This window comes from Bos grunniens, chromosome 18 (assembly GCF_055505025.1).
Source record: "Bos grunniens cultivar Pamir isolate PY7600 chromosome 18, Bosgru_T2T1.0, whole genome shotgun sequence".
In the NCBI taxonomy this organism is placed as follows: domain Eukaryota; kingdom Metazoa; phylum Chordata; class Mammalia; order Artiodactyla; family Bovidae; genus Bos; species Bos grunniens.
In genome coordinates, this window is record NC_141182.1 from 46,493,483 (window position 1) to 46,508,382 (window position 14,900).

At 50.3% G+C, this 14,900-nt stretch overlaps 1 protein-coding gene across 3 annotated transcripts; it reads left to right on the plus strand.

Moving 5' to 3' along the window:
- The first annotated feature begins 6,077 nt into the window (after positions 1–6,077).
- Positions 6,078–14,602, plus strand: UPK1A (uroplakin 1A). Of its 3 annotated transcripts, none has more exons than XM_086352169.1 (8): positions 6,078–6,110; positions 6,511–6,602; positions 8,183–8,383; positions 10,885–10,959; positions 11,095–11,202; positions 12,353–12,532; positions 13,827–13,910; positions 13,989–14,602. In XM_086352169.1, exons 2-8 carry the CDS (start codon positions 6,519–6,521, stop codon positions 14,031–14,033), a joined length of 777 nt encoding a protein of 258 aa, XP_086208295.1. In that variant the 5' UTR covers positions 6,078–6,110; positions 6,511–6,518; the 3' UTR covers positions 14,034–14,602. The 3 variants fall into 3 exon arrangements, with proteins under 3 accessions (XP_086208295.1, XP_086208296.1, XP_086208294.1); XM_086352170.1 differs by having other exon boundaries at positions 6,089–6,162; positions 6,303–6,602; positions 13,989–14,598; XM_086352168.1 differs by lacking the exon at positions 6,078–6,110 and having other exon boundaries at positions 6,301–6,602.
- Positions 14,603–14,900: the final 298 nt, after the last annotated feature.

Sequence of the window (14,900 nt, forward strand, 5' to 3'; positions counted from 1 at the left end):
TGTATATATAGATCATGCTCCCTCTGTCAGGAATGTTCTTTTCTGCCTTTTACCTGCCAGCCCATCTCCTCCTCCAATGTCCCTTCCTCCAGGAAGCCTTCCTGTGCACCCTCGGCTAGGTTGGACACTTCCTTTGGGTTCACACATTCCCTTTGTTTTCCCCATGTGTCCTCCCTTGGTCACTCTGGCATCCCCTTGACCATGCTGAGCTATCACTCTCTGGTGACTGTCTGGCCACACAACTCCCTCCACCCCCACCTGCCGCCAGCCCCTTCTTCCGTGAGCTTGTGAGGGCAGGGACAGAGCCATCGTGATCACCGCTGTGTTCCCAGCCTTGCCTCCCACAGAACTGGGAGAAAATTCAGTATGTGCATCAGATCCTTGATGCTGAGTTCAGGCCTGATCACATACTTGGTGCTTGATAAATCTGAGAAAGAAAAAAGGTCTTCCCTTAGTCCAGTGGCTAAGACTCCGAGCTCCCAATGCAAGGGGCCTGGGTTCAGTCCCTGGTCAAGGAACTAGATCCCACATGCTGCAATGAAGAGTTTGCATGCTGTAACTAAAGATCCTACATGCTGCAACTAAGACCTTGCACAGCCAAGTAAATACATATTAAAAAAAAAAGAAAAAGGCCTTTTGACCACCCTGCTCTCCTGCTTTCCTCCTTGCTTCACCACCTCACAGCACGTCCTAGTCTTCCCTGACTCCTCTCTCTACCCCTGCTTCCCTTCCTCTCTCCCCATCAAGCCACCCTTCACACTGGCCCCATTCAGCTCTGAAGCTTCACTTTCTTGGGCGTAATGCCCTCTCTCGCACCCCTACCCGTGAATTTCAGGTCTTCCCTTGCTCAGCTGACCCAAAGGAGCACCTGAGATTTCAGCCTCTCTTTATCACCTTAGCACCCAAACTTCAGGTTTCAGAATGTTGCTAAGTCTGTGTACCTCTGTTCTGCCATTGATGGCGTTTTCCTATATCCTCTTTGATAAGTTCATTTGGAAAGGAAATTTTAACCTATGACATATTCTTGCAAAAGAATGGATGAAGTAGAGCCACATAGTTCAGTTCAGTCGCTCAGTTGTGTCCAACTCTTTGCGACCCCATGAATCGCAGCACGCCAGGCCTCCCTGTCCATCACCAACATATTAGGTGATGTATAAATCTCAAAAGCGTAATGCTGAGGTATAAAAAAAATCAATTGCCTGTAGCACAAGACACAATGTATTTAAAGTTTGCCCCCAAATCTAAAACTGTTCTATATACAGACATAGAGAACAAATGCATGGACACCAACGTGGGGAAGGAGATTGGGGTGAATTGGCAGATTGGGATTGCTTATATACACTTATATACACTACTTGGAGAAGGAAATGGCAACCCACTCCAGTACTCTTGTCTGGAAAATTCCATGGATGAAGGAGCCTGGTAGGCTATATAGTCCATGGGGTTGCAAAGAGTTGGACACAACTGAGCAACTTCACTCACTCATATACACTACTGTGTATAAAATCACTAATGAGAAACCACTGTATAGCTCAGAGAACTCTACTCAGAGCTCTGTGGTGACCTAAATGGGAAGGAAATCCAAAAAGGAGGGGATATATGTATACCTATAGCTGATTCACTTTTCTCCACAGCAGAAACTAACACGTTGTTAAGTAACTATACTCCAGTAAAAATAAAGCTATTCTATACATCGTTGATGAATACATGCATATATATTAAAAATGTGAAAGCATGCATAGGAGTAGAAACCCCAAACACTAACAAACATTTGAAAAGATGCTCAAAATCCTCAGTCATAAAATGGAGTGAGAATGGAAATAACGGCATGTATCACTTTATAGCAAATTACTCTTGTCAAAAACTAGAAAGCTGAGTAATGTCAAGCGTGGATGGTGAGGGAAGGATACAAGAACCCTCATGAACTGTTGGTTGGAGTGTTAAAGGGGACAGCCATTGTGGAAAGCAAACTGCCGCATACATACCCAGGACCCAGAAATTCTGCTCCCTAAGAAAGAGACACAAGCATCTGTCTACAGGGCCACACATGAGGGTGCTCGTTGCCACATTATTTACAGTGGGAATGGTGGAGGTGGTGGAGTTGGAAGTAGCCTGACTGTCCTCTCTGGGGAGGAGACAGTGAGCTGTGAGGGATGCACCAGAGGTGTCCCAAGCAACCATCAGAAGCCACGGACTCAATGAGCCCAGAGTAACAGTGATGGCCCTTAATAACACTAGTGCTCAGCAAGAAAAATAAGACTAGGATAAGCTATTAACACGATCATGGGGAGATAAATTAGAACAGACGTGCGCTGGACACAGTGGTACTCATTTTACAAGAACTCACTCAACAACAACAAAAAATACTATATGAACATATTAGAATGTTTGTCAGTAGCAGGTGGGGCACCAAAAGAGACTGGGATATGGAGACTGAGGGAATACATAAAAATTTGTTGAATATTTGTTATTGGTCAGTTACATGTGTGATCCATTCATGTAGCCTGTTCTTGTTTCAGCTGAAGTGGTAGTGGTGGTTTAGTCAGTAAGTCATGTCCAACTCTTTTTGAACCCATGGGCTGTAGCCCACCAGGCTCCTCTGTCCATGGGATTCTCCAGGCAAGAATACTGGAGAGGGTTGACCTTTCCTCCTCCAAGGGATCTTCCTGACCCAGGGATGGAACCCCCATCTCCTGCAGAGCAGATGGATTCTTTACCATCTGAGCCACTGGTGAAGGCCAGAATACATTAAATTTAAATCAAGAGATGTCTTGCGGGGGATAATGAACTATAAACTGAGGGTGTGGGATTAACGCAATCCATGACACCTGCGATCTAAAAAGGAAGACAAGGGAAGGGATGTAGAGGAGGAGGAGTCCCAAATTTAGTAGTGAAGTTGTCTCTGGGCAGGAGGTGACTTCAAATGCCATCTGCAATGTGTGCACCTTAGAAAACCATCTGCAGGGAATACAGTAAAATAGACTTGACGAAGCTGGGAAGTGAGGATGTTGGTGTCAGTTACATGATCTTTCCGTTTTCTTCTATACTGAGATATTTATAATAAATTTGAGAAAACTTTCCTTTCACCACTGACCAGGGAAAACAAAACACATCAGAAAGACTGGTTAGAAGTGGCTCATTTTCATACAACTTTTATATCCTTTCGTGCCATTGCATTTTCTGTTCATGGAGCACCTAAAATTATCTTGTGTGCCTTCTTTGGGAAACACCACTTTTAACACGTCAAATATGTTTCTTTTGAAAGAATCTACCCTCTCTAACTTATTTTTGTCTGTGTTGAGTCTTCATTGCTATGAGTGGGGCTTTCTCTAGTTGTGGCGAGCAGGGGCTACTTTTCACTGTGGTGCGGGGGCTTCTCGTTATGGTGGCTCCTCTTGCTGCAGAGCACAGGATCTAGGCACACAGGCTTCAGTAGTTGTGTCTCGCAGGCTCTAGAGCACCGCCTCTAATAGGCTCTAGAGCACTAGCTTAGTTGCCGCAAGGCATGTGGAATCCTCCCAGAACAGAACCTGTGTCCCCTGCATTGGCAGGCAGATTCTTTTTTTTTTGGCAGGCAGATTCTTAACCACTGGACCACTAGGGAATTCTTGATCTACCCTCTTTCGAAGGCATTGGAATAAAAAAATAAAAATTAAAAAAAAAACAGAAAAGTGCACTTATCATGAGGGTACTGCTTGATGAATTTTCAGTCTGAACACACTTGCATAACTGGTATCCAGATTCAGAAAGAGAAGTCCCTTTCCTGTCCCCTACAGTCACATCCCATGGGTAACCACTCCCTGACTTTTATCACTCTATTGCTTTTGCCTGTTCTAGAACTTCCTATCTAGAATCATATAGTGGTAGTCTTTCAAGTGTGGCTTTTTTCATTTAGAGTAATGCTTTTGAGATTTATCCCTGTGGTGGCATGTATCCATAATTCATTCCCTCTTGTTGAATAGTATCTGGTATATGCATGTACCATCATGGACTTATCCAGCCTCCTGTTAAGGGGCATTTGGGTGGTTTCCAATGTGGAATACATTCACAGCATCCAGTAGATGGAAGTGGCGAAATTCCCACGGACAAATGGCTGGATCGTGTGTAGGTGTATGTCATCTTAAGAAGATCTTGGCACTGTGGTTTTTATCAGCATTCTGAACATCCGAGTAATTAGCACTTCAGATCTTCTTGCTTTGAAGACTAGCTTATATAATAATCAGAAAGAATAGTGAAAATTCAACCTTGACATCAAAATACACTGGGTTCTTGTTTCAGAAAATAGATCCCTTTTATGACAAGTAACGTGTTAATGCCCCCACTGACAACAACTTTTTGCTTTTATTAGACTTTATATAACATCCAATTACTTATAGTTATGAACTATTTGAAAATAAAAATATTTCATATTATCAGCATGGCCCTATTATTTTGCAAGTTATTTTAGCTAAAACTTATAAAATGTATTTGACAGGTTATATACATAAATATTATTTTAATGTTCTCAGTCCTTAATATAGATGTAAGTCATCAGAGAAAAACTATTTTAAATGTGAAGTGGACTGACTAAAAATCACGTTATCCATTTTGGCTGGAAAACATCTCTTGTGTCTTATTACTAAGCTAGTATCTTTTTTTTTCCCCGGCCGCAGCGCTTGTGGGATCTTGGTTCCACGTGCACGCGTGCTAAGTCTTTAGTCCTTTCCGACTTTGCGACCCCATGGACTGTAGGCCGCCAGGTTCCTCTGTCCATGGCATGCATTTTCCAGGCAAGAATACTGGAATAGGTTGCCATGATCTCCTGCGGGGTCTTCCTGACGCAGGAGTTGAACCAGCAGTTCCTACATCTCCTGCATTGGCAGGAGGATTCTTTACCACTAGCGCCACCCCGAGATGCAAGCTGAACCCCGTGCACTGGAAGCCGTGGATTCTTAACCACCAGGGCAGTCCCACCAAGCCAGTATCTTGACGATGGAATTTTAAGTAGCGTTTGTGTGCCCATTTCTCACACACTCGGGGAGCCAAAACCCAGAGAGAAAATCCAGCAAACGCGCCAGCTCTCGGGGTTGAGAAGTTCTGGAGGACAGAGTCCAGGCCACCATTTTCGCCTGCGGAATAGGCCTGTGTGCCACTGGGGGGCGCCATCGGAGGGACCGCGGGCCTCTCTGGAACGCGGCTGGTGAGGCGCCTTCGCCCGCTGCACAGCTGGCGGGAAGACTTCCTTTGCAGACATCCCAGCCCTCAGTTCCCACCGCCGCCCAGGAAAGCGATATGATGATACCCATTCTGCAGATGGGCAAATGCACACGCCAGGTCGCGCGGCACGGAGTAGGCGGAACTGGGTTCAGAACCTAAGTCTTTGATTCCGCAGACTGAAGATATTTCCAACCATGGCTCCTCCTCGCTGTGACCTTGCTTTGTCAGCGCGAGTGTGTGGTGATGGGGCGCGGGGGCGGGGGGTGGGGGGTGCTCCGACGAAGTCCATTCAGTATGCCTTCCCTTTTTCTTGCACACTCCTCTCCCCGCCTGCTCGTTGAACACTCGTCTCAAAATCCCGTCACACACACACACATCTTCCAAACTCTCCCTCGGTCCCAGAGGGGAGCATCCCTTCCACTTGTCTCGTCTCCTCCCTCCTCCCGGCCTCGTCCAGTGGCCCTCGCGGGCCGGGGTCACTGCCCTGGAGAGGTGGCGCCACCAGCCGCGGAGGCAGTTCTGGGATTCCGGACTCGCCTGTGGATTTCATTTGAATCTCTCCCCCTCCCAGGGAGGCTCTAGTCCTGCGGAGAGAAGTCGAGTGGTATACTCGCCCTCCCTACCCTGTCCCCATCCCCACCCCCACAAGGGACTGAGAACCAGAGGCCACCGCATGTCACCCTGCCCATGTGGCCAGCATAATCTGGAATTTCAGGTCTATAAATCACTGGCAGGGGGTGGGGTGGGGGAGGGGGGTCATAAAGCTGTTCTCCCATACTGGTCTGCTCGCTTGACCTCTTGTCCCCTCCTCCAGACACCCTCCCCCCTCCAGGAAACTGGCCTAAGGAGGGGCCTGGGCGTATATAGGGAGCCACCGTGGGAGGGGCTGGCCAGAGAGGCTACAGGCAGAGAAGGTGAGGAGGGGGCCCTGGGGGTCTGGATGCGTAGGGGGAGCTGCGGAGGCCAGCCCTGAGCTCTGATCAGTGACTGCCCCATCCCAGCCTTGGTTTCTTTTTGGGGGGGAGGGCGGGGCACGCTCCATGGCTTGCAGAATCTTAGATCCCCAACCAGGGATTGAACCCACATCCGCTGTAGTGGGGGCACAGAATCCTAACCACTGGGTTGCCAAGGAAGTCCCTCCTCTTCTGTAAAATGGCCCACTGCCAGGGTTGTGGGCACACTGGAGACCAGCCTGGGCCCAGCAGCGAGGTGGGAGCAGAACCTGGCAGCTGGGGTGTGGAATGGGGGCAGTGGGTCCTGTCCAGCAAGGCCCGCCCCCCTCTCCCAGCCTCTACCCGGTCTCATGTGTCCCAGGCAGGACTATGGCTTCTGCAGCAGCAGCAACGACAGAGAAGGGGTCTCCAGTTGTGGTGGGTCTGCTGGTCGTGGGCAACATCATTATTCTGGTGAGACATCCACTGGGAGCCCAGGGGGCAGGTGAGGAGGAGGGAGTCGTCCTGAGCCTGGGCGTGGGGTGGCTGAGAGCCCAGGACCCACTTAATGGCCCGCGTCGCCTGGCTTCTCAAGTCTGAACGGTCCTAATTTGGATCCCAGCTCTGCCTCTCCCCAGCTGTGTGAACTTGAGCAAACAACTTGACTTCTCTATGCCTACTTCCCCATCTATAGATTATGTCTTCACTGTGGGCACTGTCGAGTGGATTAATCCTGATTAATGGTCCTCAGATCAGAAAAAGTGCTTGACAAGTGCCAGCTGTCATCATTAACATGATTATGGACATAAAGCGCCTGCTGGGTGCACAGGAGGCCCATAGCAATGAGTAATGTCAATGTCTTTAAGTTATCTAATACCTGCATGTGGAGCCGGACAGCCTGGGTTCAAACCTCAGCTTTATCACCTTCTACTCTGGGACCTGGGGCCAGTGATATAATCTCTCCAGGCCTCAGTGTTCTCATCTGTAAGATGGAGATAAAATAGGAATGCTGAGAGGATCAAGTGAGTTACTGGAGCTGTGCTTAGGCCAGAGCCTGGCACACACGTTGCTATCAGTACGGGCCATCACAACGATAGTACAGGACAGCTGGTGACGATGATGATTATCACATGGGAAGCAGTTTTGGGGACCAGTGCACACAGTAAATACTCTGAACCTTGGTCTGATTGTTGGCAAAGGTACCACCGGGCAGTCTTCCTCTTGCCTGATTCCCCATCCCAAGAGGTAACCAGATTTTTATTTTCTCCAATATTTCTTGAAGCAGATACAAGCAGATAGGAACTAGTACCTGTTTTCTCCCTTTTCTTGCTTATTCCGCATCCTGGCCTGTGCCTCCCCCATCCTCCTGCTCCCATTGTGTGTAGGCCCCTCCACCCCAGGCCTCCGCCAGCCTCCCCACCCCTTCCCACAACTGCAGAGCCCTCCGTTGTGTGGCACCCTGGCTCCTTTATTCCCTACAGTGCAGCAGGGAATAACCTGGTGGGGGTGTGATTTTCCTGCATGGGCAGGTATATCCGGAGGATCAATTCCTGTGAGTGGAACGGCTGGACCAAAGGGTAGATGCCTTTGTCATTTGTTCTGGCCACAGCCAGGCTCCTCTCCTCAGGGACTAGCAACTCTCTCCAGGAGACCCAGCATCTCCTTTTTTTTTTTTTTTTTTTTAAAAGCGGCGCCGCGCTGGCCGCTTCTGCACAAACTCTACCTCCGGGGACTGCAACCGCCGAGCACAATCCCAGCATCTCCTTGAGGCCAGTCATGAGCTCCAGGCTTAGCTCGTAGTGTCTCCTCTTATCCTTGAAGTCTTCAGCAGCTGGGGTGGAGGTGGGGTTCAGGGGCCTGGCTGGGCCCTCCCTCCCTTCTCGGTCCCCTGCCCGGCTTCATCCCTGCTCGTGGAAGGGGACTTCTTTGTCACTCTTACTACTTTCCAAGAGGGCAGCAGAGGCTCAGAGTGGGGAAGGCGCTTGCTCACAGAGACTCACGCGGGTGAGCCAACTGCGCCTGCCCAGCCCCTGCTGACCGGCCGTTCTGTCCAGCTGTCAGGCCTGGCCCTGTTTGCTGAAACGGTATGGGTGACCGCCGACCAGTACCGCGTGTACCCGCTGATGGGCGTCTCGGGCAAGGATGACGTCTTCGCCGGCGCCTGGATCGCCATCTTCTGCGGCTTCTCCTTCTTCGTGGTGGCCAGCTTTGGTGTGGGCGCAGCACTCTGCCGCCGCCGCTCCATGATCCTCACGGTGAGGCCCCGGGAGGAAGGGATGGGCATGGCTGGCCATAGAGGTCATCCTCACAGTCATAATACCAACTGCACAGAAGCCCCTAGTGTGCCCTCCCCGTGGCATGGCACTGGGGCCTCCTGGCAATCACGTCATCTCCTCTGTCCATAAGCGAATAACCTAGGCTCAGCTGTGACTCTCGTCTTACTGGGAAAACTAGGGCCCACGGGAGGCAAGGAAAAAGGCGCTGCACAGGAAGATGGCTCTTGAGTAGCAGGACTGGGACTGGAACCTCAGCTAGTTGGTCTCCAGGGTCTGCACCTGTGAGCTCTGTTGATAGCAATGACAATAAGAATAGCGCAGCTACCATTTAAAGAGTGCTCCGTGTTCTACACAGATGAGTTCATTTGTGCTTCACCGTCCGTCATGAGGTACCATAATCATCTCCATCTTCATCCTCACGAGCCCATTTGACAGAGTTGCTACTGAGGCTCAGAGAAGTGAATCCACTTCTCTGGGGTGGCACGGCAAGTGAGTGGCGGAGCCAGGATTTAAACCTGAGTCTGTCAGTGCTTGAGCCTAGGCTCTTAGTCTCCGCCCACAGCGATAACCCACATTCCCCCAAGTACCTCCCACGTACCTGACATGAGGCTAAGCAGTTTAGAAAGTGAACGCCTTCAAGCCAACCAGCGGCCGAGAAGTGAGTGCTTCTCTGCCCATTTACCAGATGAAGAAACTGAGGTTCAAAGAGGCCCACAGACCAGATGATAGGGAAAGCAGGACTTACAATCTTGGCCCTACTGACCCAGAGCCAACATGGGACTTCCTCCCCATCTGAGGGCTTCTTGGACTCCCAGGAGCAGCTACTTACCTAATCCACAAGTGTGTACTGAGCAAGAACCATGTGCCAAGCCCTGTGCTAGGCCCTGGGTGATTTAGTGAGCAAACCACAAAAGCCCTGGCTATGGGGCCGGATACTGTAATGGGGAGGCAGTGACCAGGGAAGGAGGAGCTGGAGCTGCGGAAGGGAGAGTGGAGAACTTGCAGGTAAAGTGAAGCAGAGGCGAGGTTGGTGGGGGGTGTGCAGTGAAGGGGGCTGTGAACCACGTATGTGTGGGCTGGAGCCAGTTGTGGGGAGGTAGTGAGAGGAACTGAGGGCGGACAGGGGAGGAGAACACTGGGGGATGGGCATGGCGATGAGGGGAGAGAGGGGAGGTGGGCCTGGTCAGGACTTTGGCTTCACTATGTGTAAGATGGAGCCATGGAAAACACTCTTTTCCGGGCCTTTCCTTTTATTCTTTTCTTTCCTGCATTTAGGTCTCTGGCACAACAATTTTCCAGTCCTAAAAGTCCACCCAACTAGTAAAAGAAAAAAAGTCTGTGTCTGTCTCCCCTGTGAGTTTGTCATTAATTGAGACACAGAATTTTTCTTTAATTATTATGAGAAATTTCAAACAGACTAGAGTGAATGGCACTATGAACCTTGTGGACCTATCACCTGGTTTCAACAATATCACCCACACGTCATGCCCCCTACCCCACCCTCTGCCTGCCCACATTTTTCTTTCCTGGGGTATTTTGAAGTGCATTCCAGACACCAAGTCACTTCCCTGTAAATACTTGAGTGCACATTTCTCTGAGCGATAAGGACACGGTTTTAAAGCAGCCAGGTGTGCTGGGCCACAGCATCTCGTCTGGGCAGTGAAGTTGGCAGGTCCACACCCCACCCTCTGTTGCTTTAAGGGTAAGGGGAGGGGACAGCTGAGGGTCAGAGAAATAATTTTCATTAAACACCAAAGGGGTTTTTTTGGGGGGGGGAGTTTTTTTGGCACAACCACTATACCGTGGGCACACCCTGTAAATTTACCCCACTCCCTTCCTATCTATCTTCCAATACCTAGTCTGTGTTCAGATGTCCCTGGTTGTCTCAGGAATGTCTTTATATTTTTCTTTTCTATAGTAGACATTCATTTGACTGCATCCAAGCTAATAGTTAACTTCAGGGAATACCTTACATATTTTTAAATTTCATTTCCTCCTAACATTTTATTATAACAAATTTTCAAACATACAGAAAGGGTGAAAGATTTGCACAGACAGTACCTATGTATCCACCATGTAGATGTTTCCATTCATATTGTGCATGCTTAGTCACTCAGTCATGTCAAACTCTGGGCCCCCATAGACTGTAGCCCCCCAGGCTCCTCTGTCCATGGGGATTCTCCAGGCGAGAATACTGAAGCGGGTTACCATGCCCTTCTCCAGGGGATCTTCCCAGCCCAGGGATCGAACCCAGGTCTCCCCCATCACAGGCATTTTCTTTACCGTCTGAGCCACCAGGGAAGACCTCCATTCACGTTGTCTTATACTTTTGTAAACAATTGCATTTCTGAGAATTCCCTGGCAGTCCAGTGGTTAGGACGTGGTGCCCTCACTGCCGGACCCATCCCGTGAGGGGTGTGACCTCACAGGCTTTGCCCTGATGGCACTGGCCCTCCATCCCTCCCTCCGTCTCTCCGCAGTACCTGATACTCATGCTCATCATCTACATCTTTGAGTGCGCCTCCTGCATCACGTCCTACACCCACCGAGACTATGTGAGTCCGACGGAGGCCAGGGGAGGGACGTGACTTCTGGTGGGGGGAGTTCGGTGAGGGTCTCTGGTAGAAGTGGAGGTCGAGCTCTCTCCCCACACAGCCTGGCTGGACCCTGTTCTTCCTGGCCCTCTGCAGATGGTGTCCAACCCGTCCCTGATCACCAAGCAGATGCTGACCTTCTACAGTGCAGACTCGAACCAGGGCCGGGAACTGACCCGCCTCTGGGATCGCATCATGATTGAGGTGGGCGAGGGTCTGCAGTGTTGGGGGGTTGGGGGCGGATCTTGGGCTCTGACCACAGAGGTAGTTAGGGCTCCCATGATGCCCACTGGTGGATGATATTTACTCAAGTGGTTCTTAGGAGGGAGGAACTCTGGTCGTTGCCATTTTCCAGATGAAAAACCTCAAAAGAGAGAACAGCACTTGCCCATATGTTTGGTAAGGGACAGAGTTGGGGCTCAAACCTGGCAGCCTAGATCCAGACCCACTGCTCTGAACCATCTCATGCACCATCTTAATAATAACAATAGTCATAATAATAACAGCAAACATCAACCAGCACTACCTTTTGTTTTGGAGAAGGCAATGGCACCCCACTCCAGTACTCTTGCCTGGAAAATCCCATGGATGGAGGAGCCTGGTAGGCTGCAGTCCATGGGGTCGAGAAGAGTCAGACACGACTGAGCAACTTCACTTTTACTTTTCACTTTCATGCATTGGAGAAGGAAATGGCAACCCACTCCAGTGTTCTTGCTTGGAGAATCTTTTGTTTAGCACTGTTCAAAAGCACTTTCAAGCTTCTTTAATCCTCACAGCCACCCCATAACAGAGATCAGCTCTTAGCGATGAGGTAAGGGAGGCAGGAAGTCACATGGCTGGTCGGTCACAGAACCAGACGGACTCAAACCCGGGCTGCCAGGTTCTAAAAAACACACGTTAATTAAACTCAGTGTGATATAGGAGCACAAAGGGAGAATGTTGAGGACCCCTCAGAAACCGAGGTCCCCATTTGCTTTAACCTAGCCAGGACTGGAGCCCACGTTTGAAGGGGCCTATGTTTTCATCATTTGGAAGCCAGAAATTAAACACCCACAAGGGCCAGGAGAAGCCAGAAATCGGCCCTTTGGTGTCGTTTAACTCTTTGTGTTGATGGGTAATTTAAAAAAAAAATTTTTTTTTTCCAATGAATTTTTTTTTCAAAAAATTTAAAAAATAAACCATGAATGTGGGTTTGATCCAAATCCCCCATCAGCCTCAGGGTGCTGGGACAAGTATTGCCTGCTCCTTGCTCACACACAGACAGTGGAGTGCAGGCCCACCTCGGCCTTCCTCGCTGTGAGACGCAGGGGAGCGTCTGAGTTGGAGCCCGCCTGACCCCAGCCTCTCCCTCCAGCAAGAGTGCTGTGGCACGTCAGGCCCCATGGACTGGGTGAACTTCACATCTGCCTTCCGGGCCACCACCCCAGAGGTGGTGTTCCCCTGGCCCCCGCTATGCTGTCGACGGACGGGCAACTTCATCCCAGTCAATGAAGAAGGCTGCCGCCTGGGCCACCTGGACTACCTGTTCACCAAGGTGTGTCTCCTCCTGCTGTGTCTTTCCGTCTGTCTGGCCCTCTCTGGTTCTTCTGTCTCTTTCTCCCTCCCACTGTCTGTCTGTCATCTCCTCCCCAACCCCCATCTGACTTTTCCAATCTTCCATCTGTCCGCCCTCCACCTCCCCCACCGACCCGCCACCTCCCTGTGCAGGTCAGCGGGATGCATACCGCAGGTTTGGTCTGATCCAGACCTGGCGACACCTGAAACTTTTCTCAGGTTGTCTGGGGATCAGAGCAACAAGAACAATACCGGCAGCACACCACCAATAACCACTAACATTTCTTGAGCCTTTACTTTGTAGCAGGCATCCTTCTAGGTGCTTTACATTTTCCTTTTTTACTTATTTCCTTCTCACGGCAGCCTAATGAGGTAAGGTTGTAATGTTTTCATTTTACAGATGATGAATCTTGCTAGTGAGGGATGGAGCTGGGATGTGATTTCAGGCAGTGAGGCCCCAACCAGGTGCTTTAACTCCTGCAAGGGGAGTTCAGAGGCAAAGAGAGAAGCCAGAGGAGGGGAACCAGTCCCAGTGGGCTAGGGGCGCCCTTCAGCGCCATGTCTTAGATCAAGTATCATGGAGAGAGGAGCCTGATGCAAGCCATCACCTAGAGTCAGATAGCTGTTCCTTGAGCCTTGGCTCTGTGCAGAGCACTTACACGCCTCATCTCACAGAATCATCACAGCTACTTTTTGGACGGTAGTGCTGTCAATATTGCTATTTCCCTGATGGGAAAACTGAGGCTCAGAGGGTCAGAATCGTAGCTAGGCCCCATAGCCAACAAACGACAGAGCTGGCCCTCAGCTCTGTCCTGCTGACTCCAGGGCACACATCCTGAACCTTTAAGGCAGATAGAGCAGGGGATCTACATGAAGGCAAGTGGTGTGGGGCTCTGGCCCTGCTCAGCCTCACCTCTAAACGAGAAGCTATTAGAACTGGTCTGATCCTAAAGTTAAATTTCAAACCTTTGGAACTTGGGGGCAGCATGGAAAGCCGGCTCCAGACAGAATCGCCCTCAGACTGCACCATCGGAGGCAGCACCTGCCTGTGCAGTCTGGGTTATCGTCACAGCCCTGACTCCCCGAAATCACCCTGGGAGGGAGACACTGCTGTGATCCCCAGGGTGAGAAACCCCCACCCTTGGTGATCGCACAGGAAAGAAAAGCAAGACTGGAAGCAGGAAGTGACTCTCCCAAGGGTGCCCAGTGACTCTTGCTTTCAGCAGCCAGCCTCCCTGGGCATTATCTCACACTCCCACTTTCCACTTGCCCAGGGCTGCTTTGAACATATTGGCCACGCCATCGACAGCTACACGTGGGGCATCTCGTGGTTTGGGTTTGCCATCCTGATGTGGACGGTGAGAGGCGGAGCCTTTGAGCTGGGTGGGATGGGGGTGTGAGGCTGGAGTGTCCCTCACCTGACGCCTCCTCTTCAGCTCCCCGTGATGCTGATAGCCATGTATTTCTACACTACGTTGTGAGAACGAGAAGTGAAGGCCACGTGCACACCTGGCTTCCTCCTCCTCCTGCCCTGGCTTCCTCTGGCTGAGATGGCCGACTCACCTCTCCCTGTCCCACCTCCCTGGCCCAGCCCTCCCTCCACTCCAAAGATGTTTTACCAGGTTTCTGAGCCCTGCTGAGAGTTGGGGTGCCCTAAAACCCCTGGACATCCTCCTACTAAGGACTAAGCTTCAAGCAAATTCTCTAAGGGGTGTGTAGCATGTGTGTACAGACCGTTAGTCCTTAACCTCCTTTCACTAGACTGATTCTTGGCCCATCTTTCAGGGTCAACTTCAAGTCCTGTCCTCGGGGGGCCCTTTCCTGATCTCACCACCCCATTCACAGATGCCTTTCTTATAGTTCCCAGAGCTCCTCCTCCATGGTGGATGTCATCATCATCACTGAATAGTTTGTGATTGTCTGTTTAAATTCTGGTAGAACTGGGATTGCCATGAGGAGAGGGACAAGTTCTGTTATGGTCACTTTAACATCCCCTGCATCGCCTGGCATGGGGCTGAGCACGGATATTCAATAAATACTACTTGAATGAGTTCGTTTGTTTTCTTCTAAGGCCAAGGTAAATGAATAAGAACTATCCCAGAGGAAGTAGCAGAAACCCAACCAGCACTGACTGAAACATAAAATGGAATGTACAGGCTCATGTAACCAAGTCGGTAGTGCTGGCTTCAGGCATGTCTGGATCCAGGGGCTCAATCTAGGTTTCCAGGAAACCTGCTTCATTCTCTGGCAGGATTTCTCTGGTAACACCAGACTGGCATCCTTATAGCTAAGCAACACGGCAGTGAGAAAAGGCCTCTTTCCCAAAAGCTTTCACCAAGGTCAGGAAT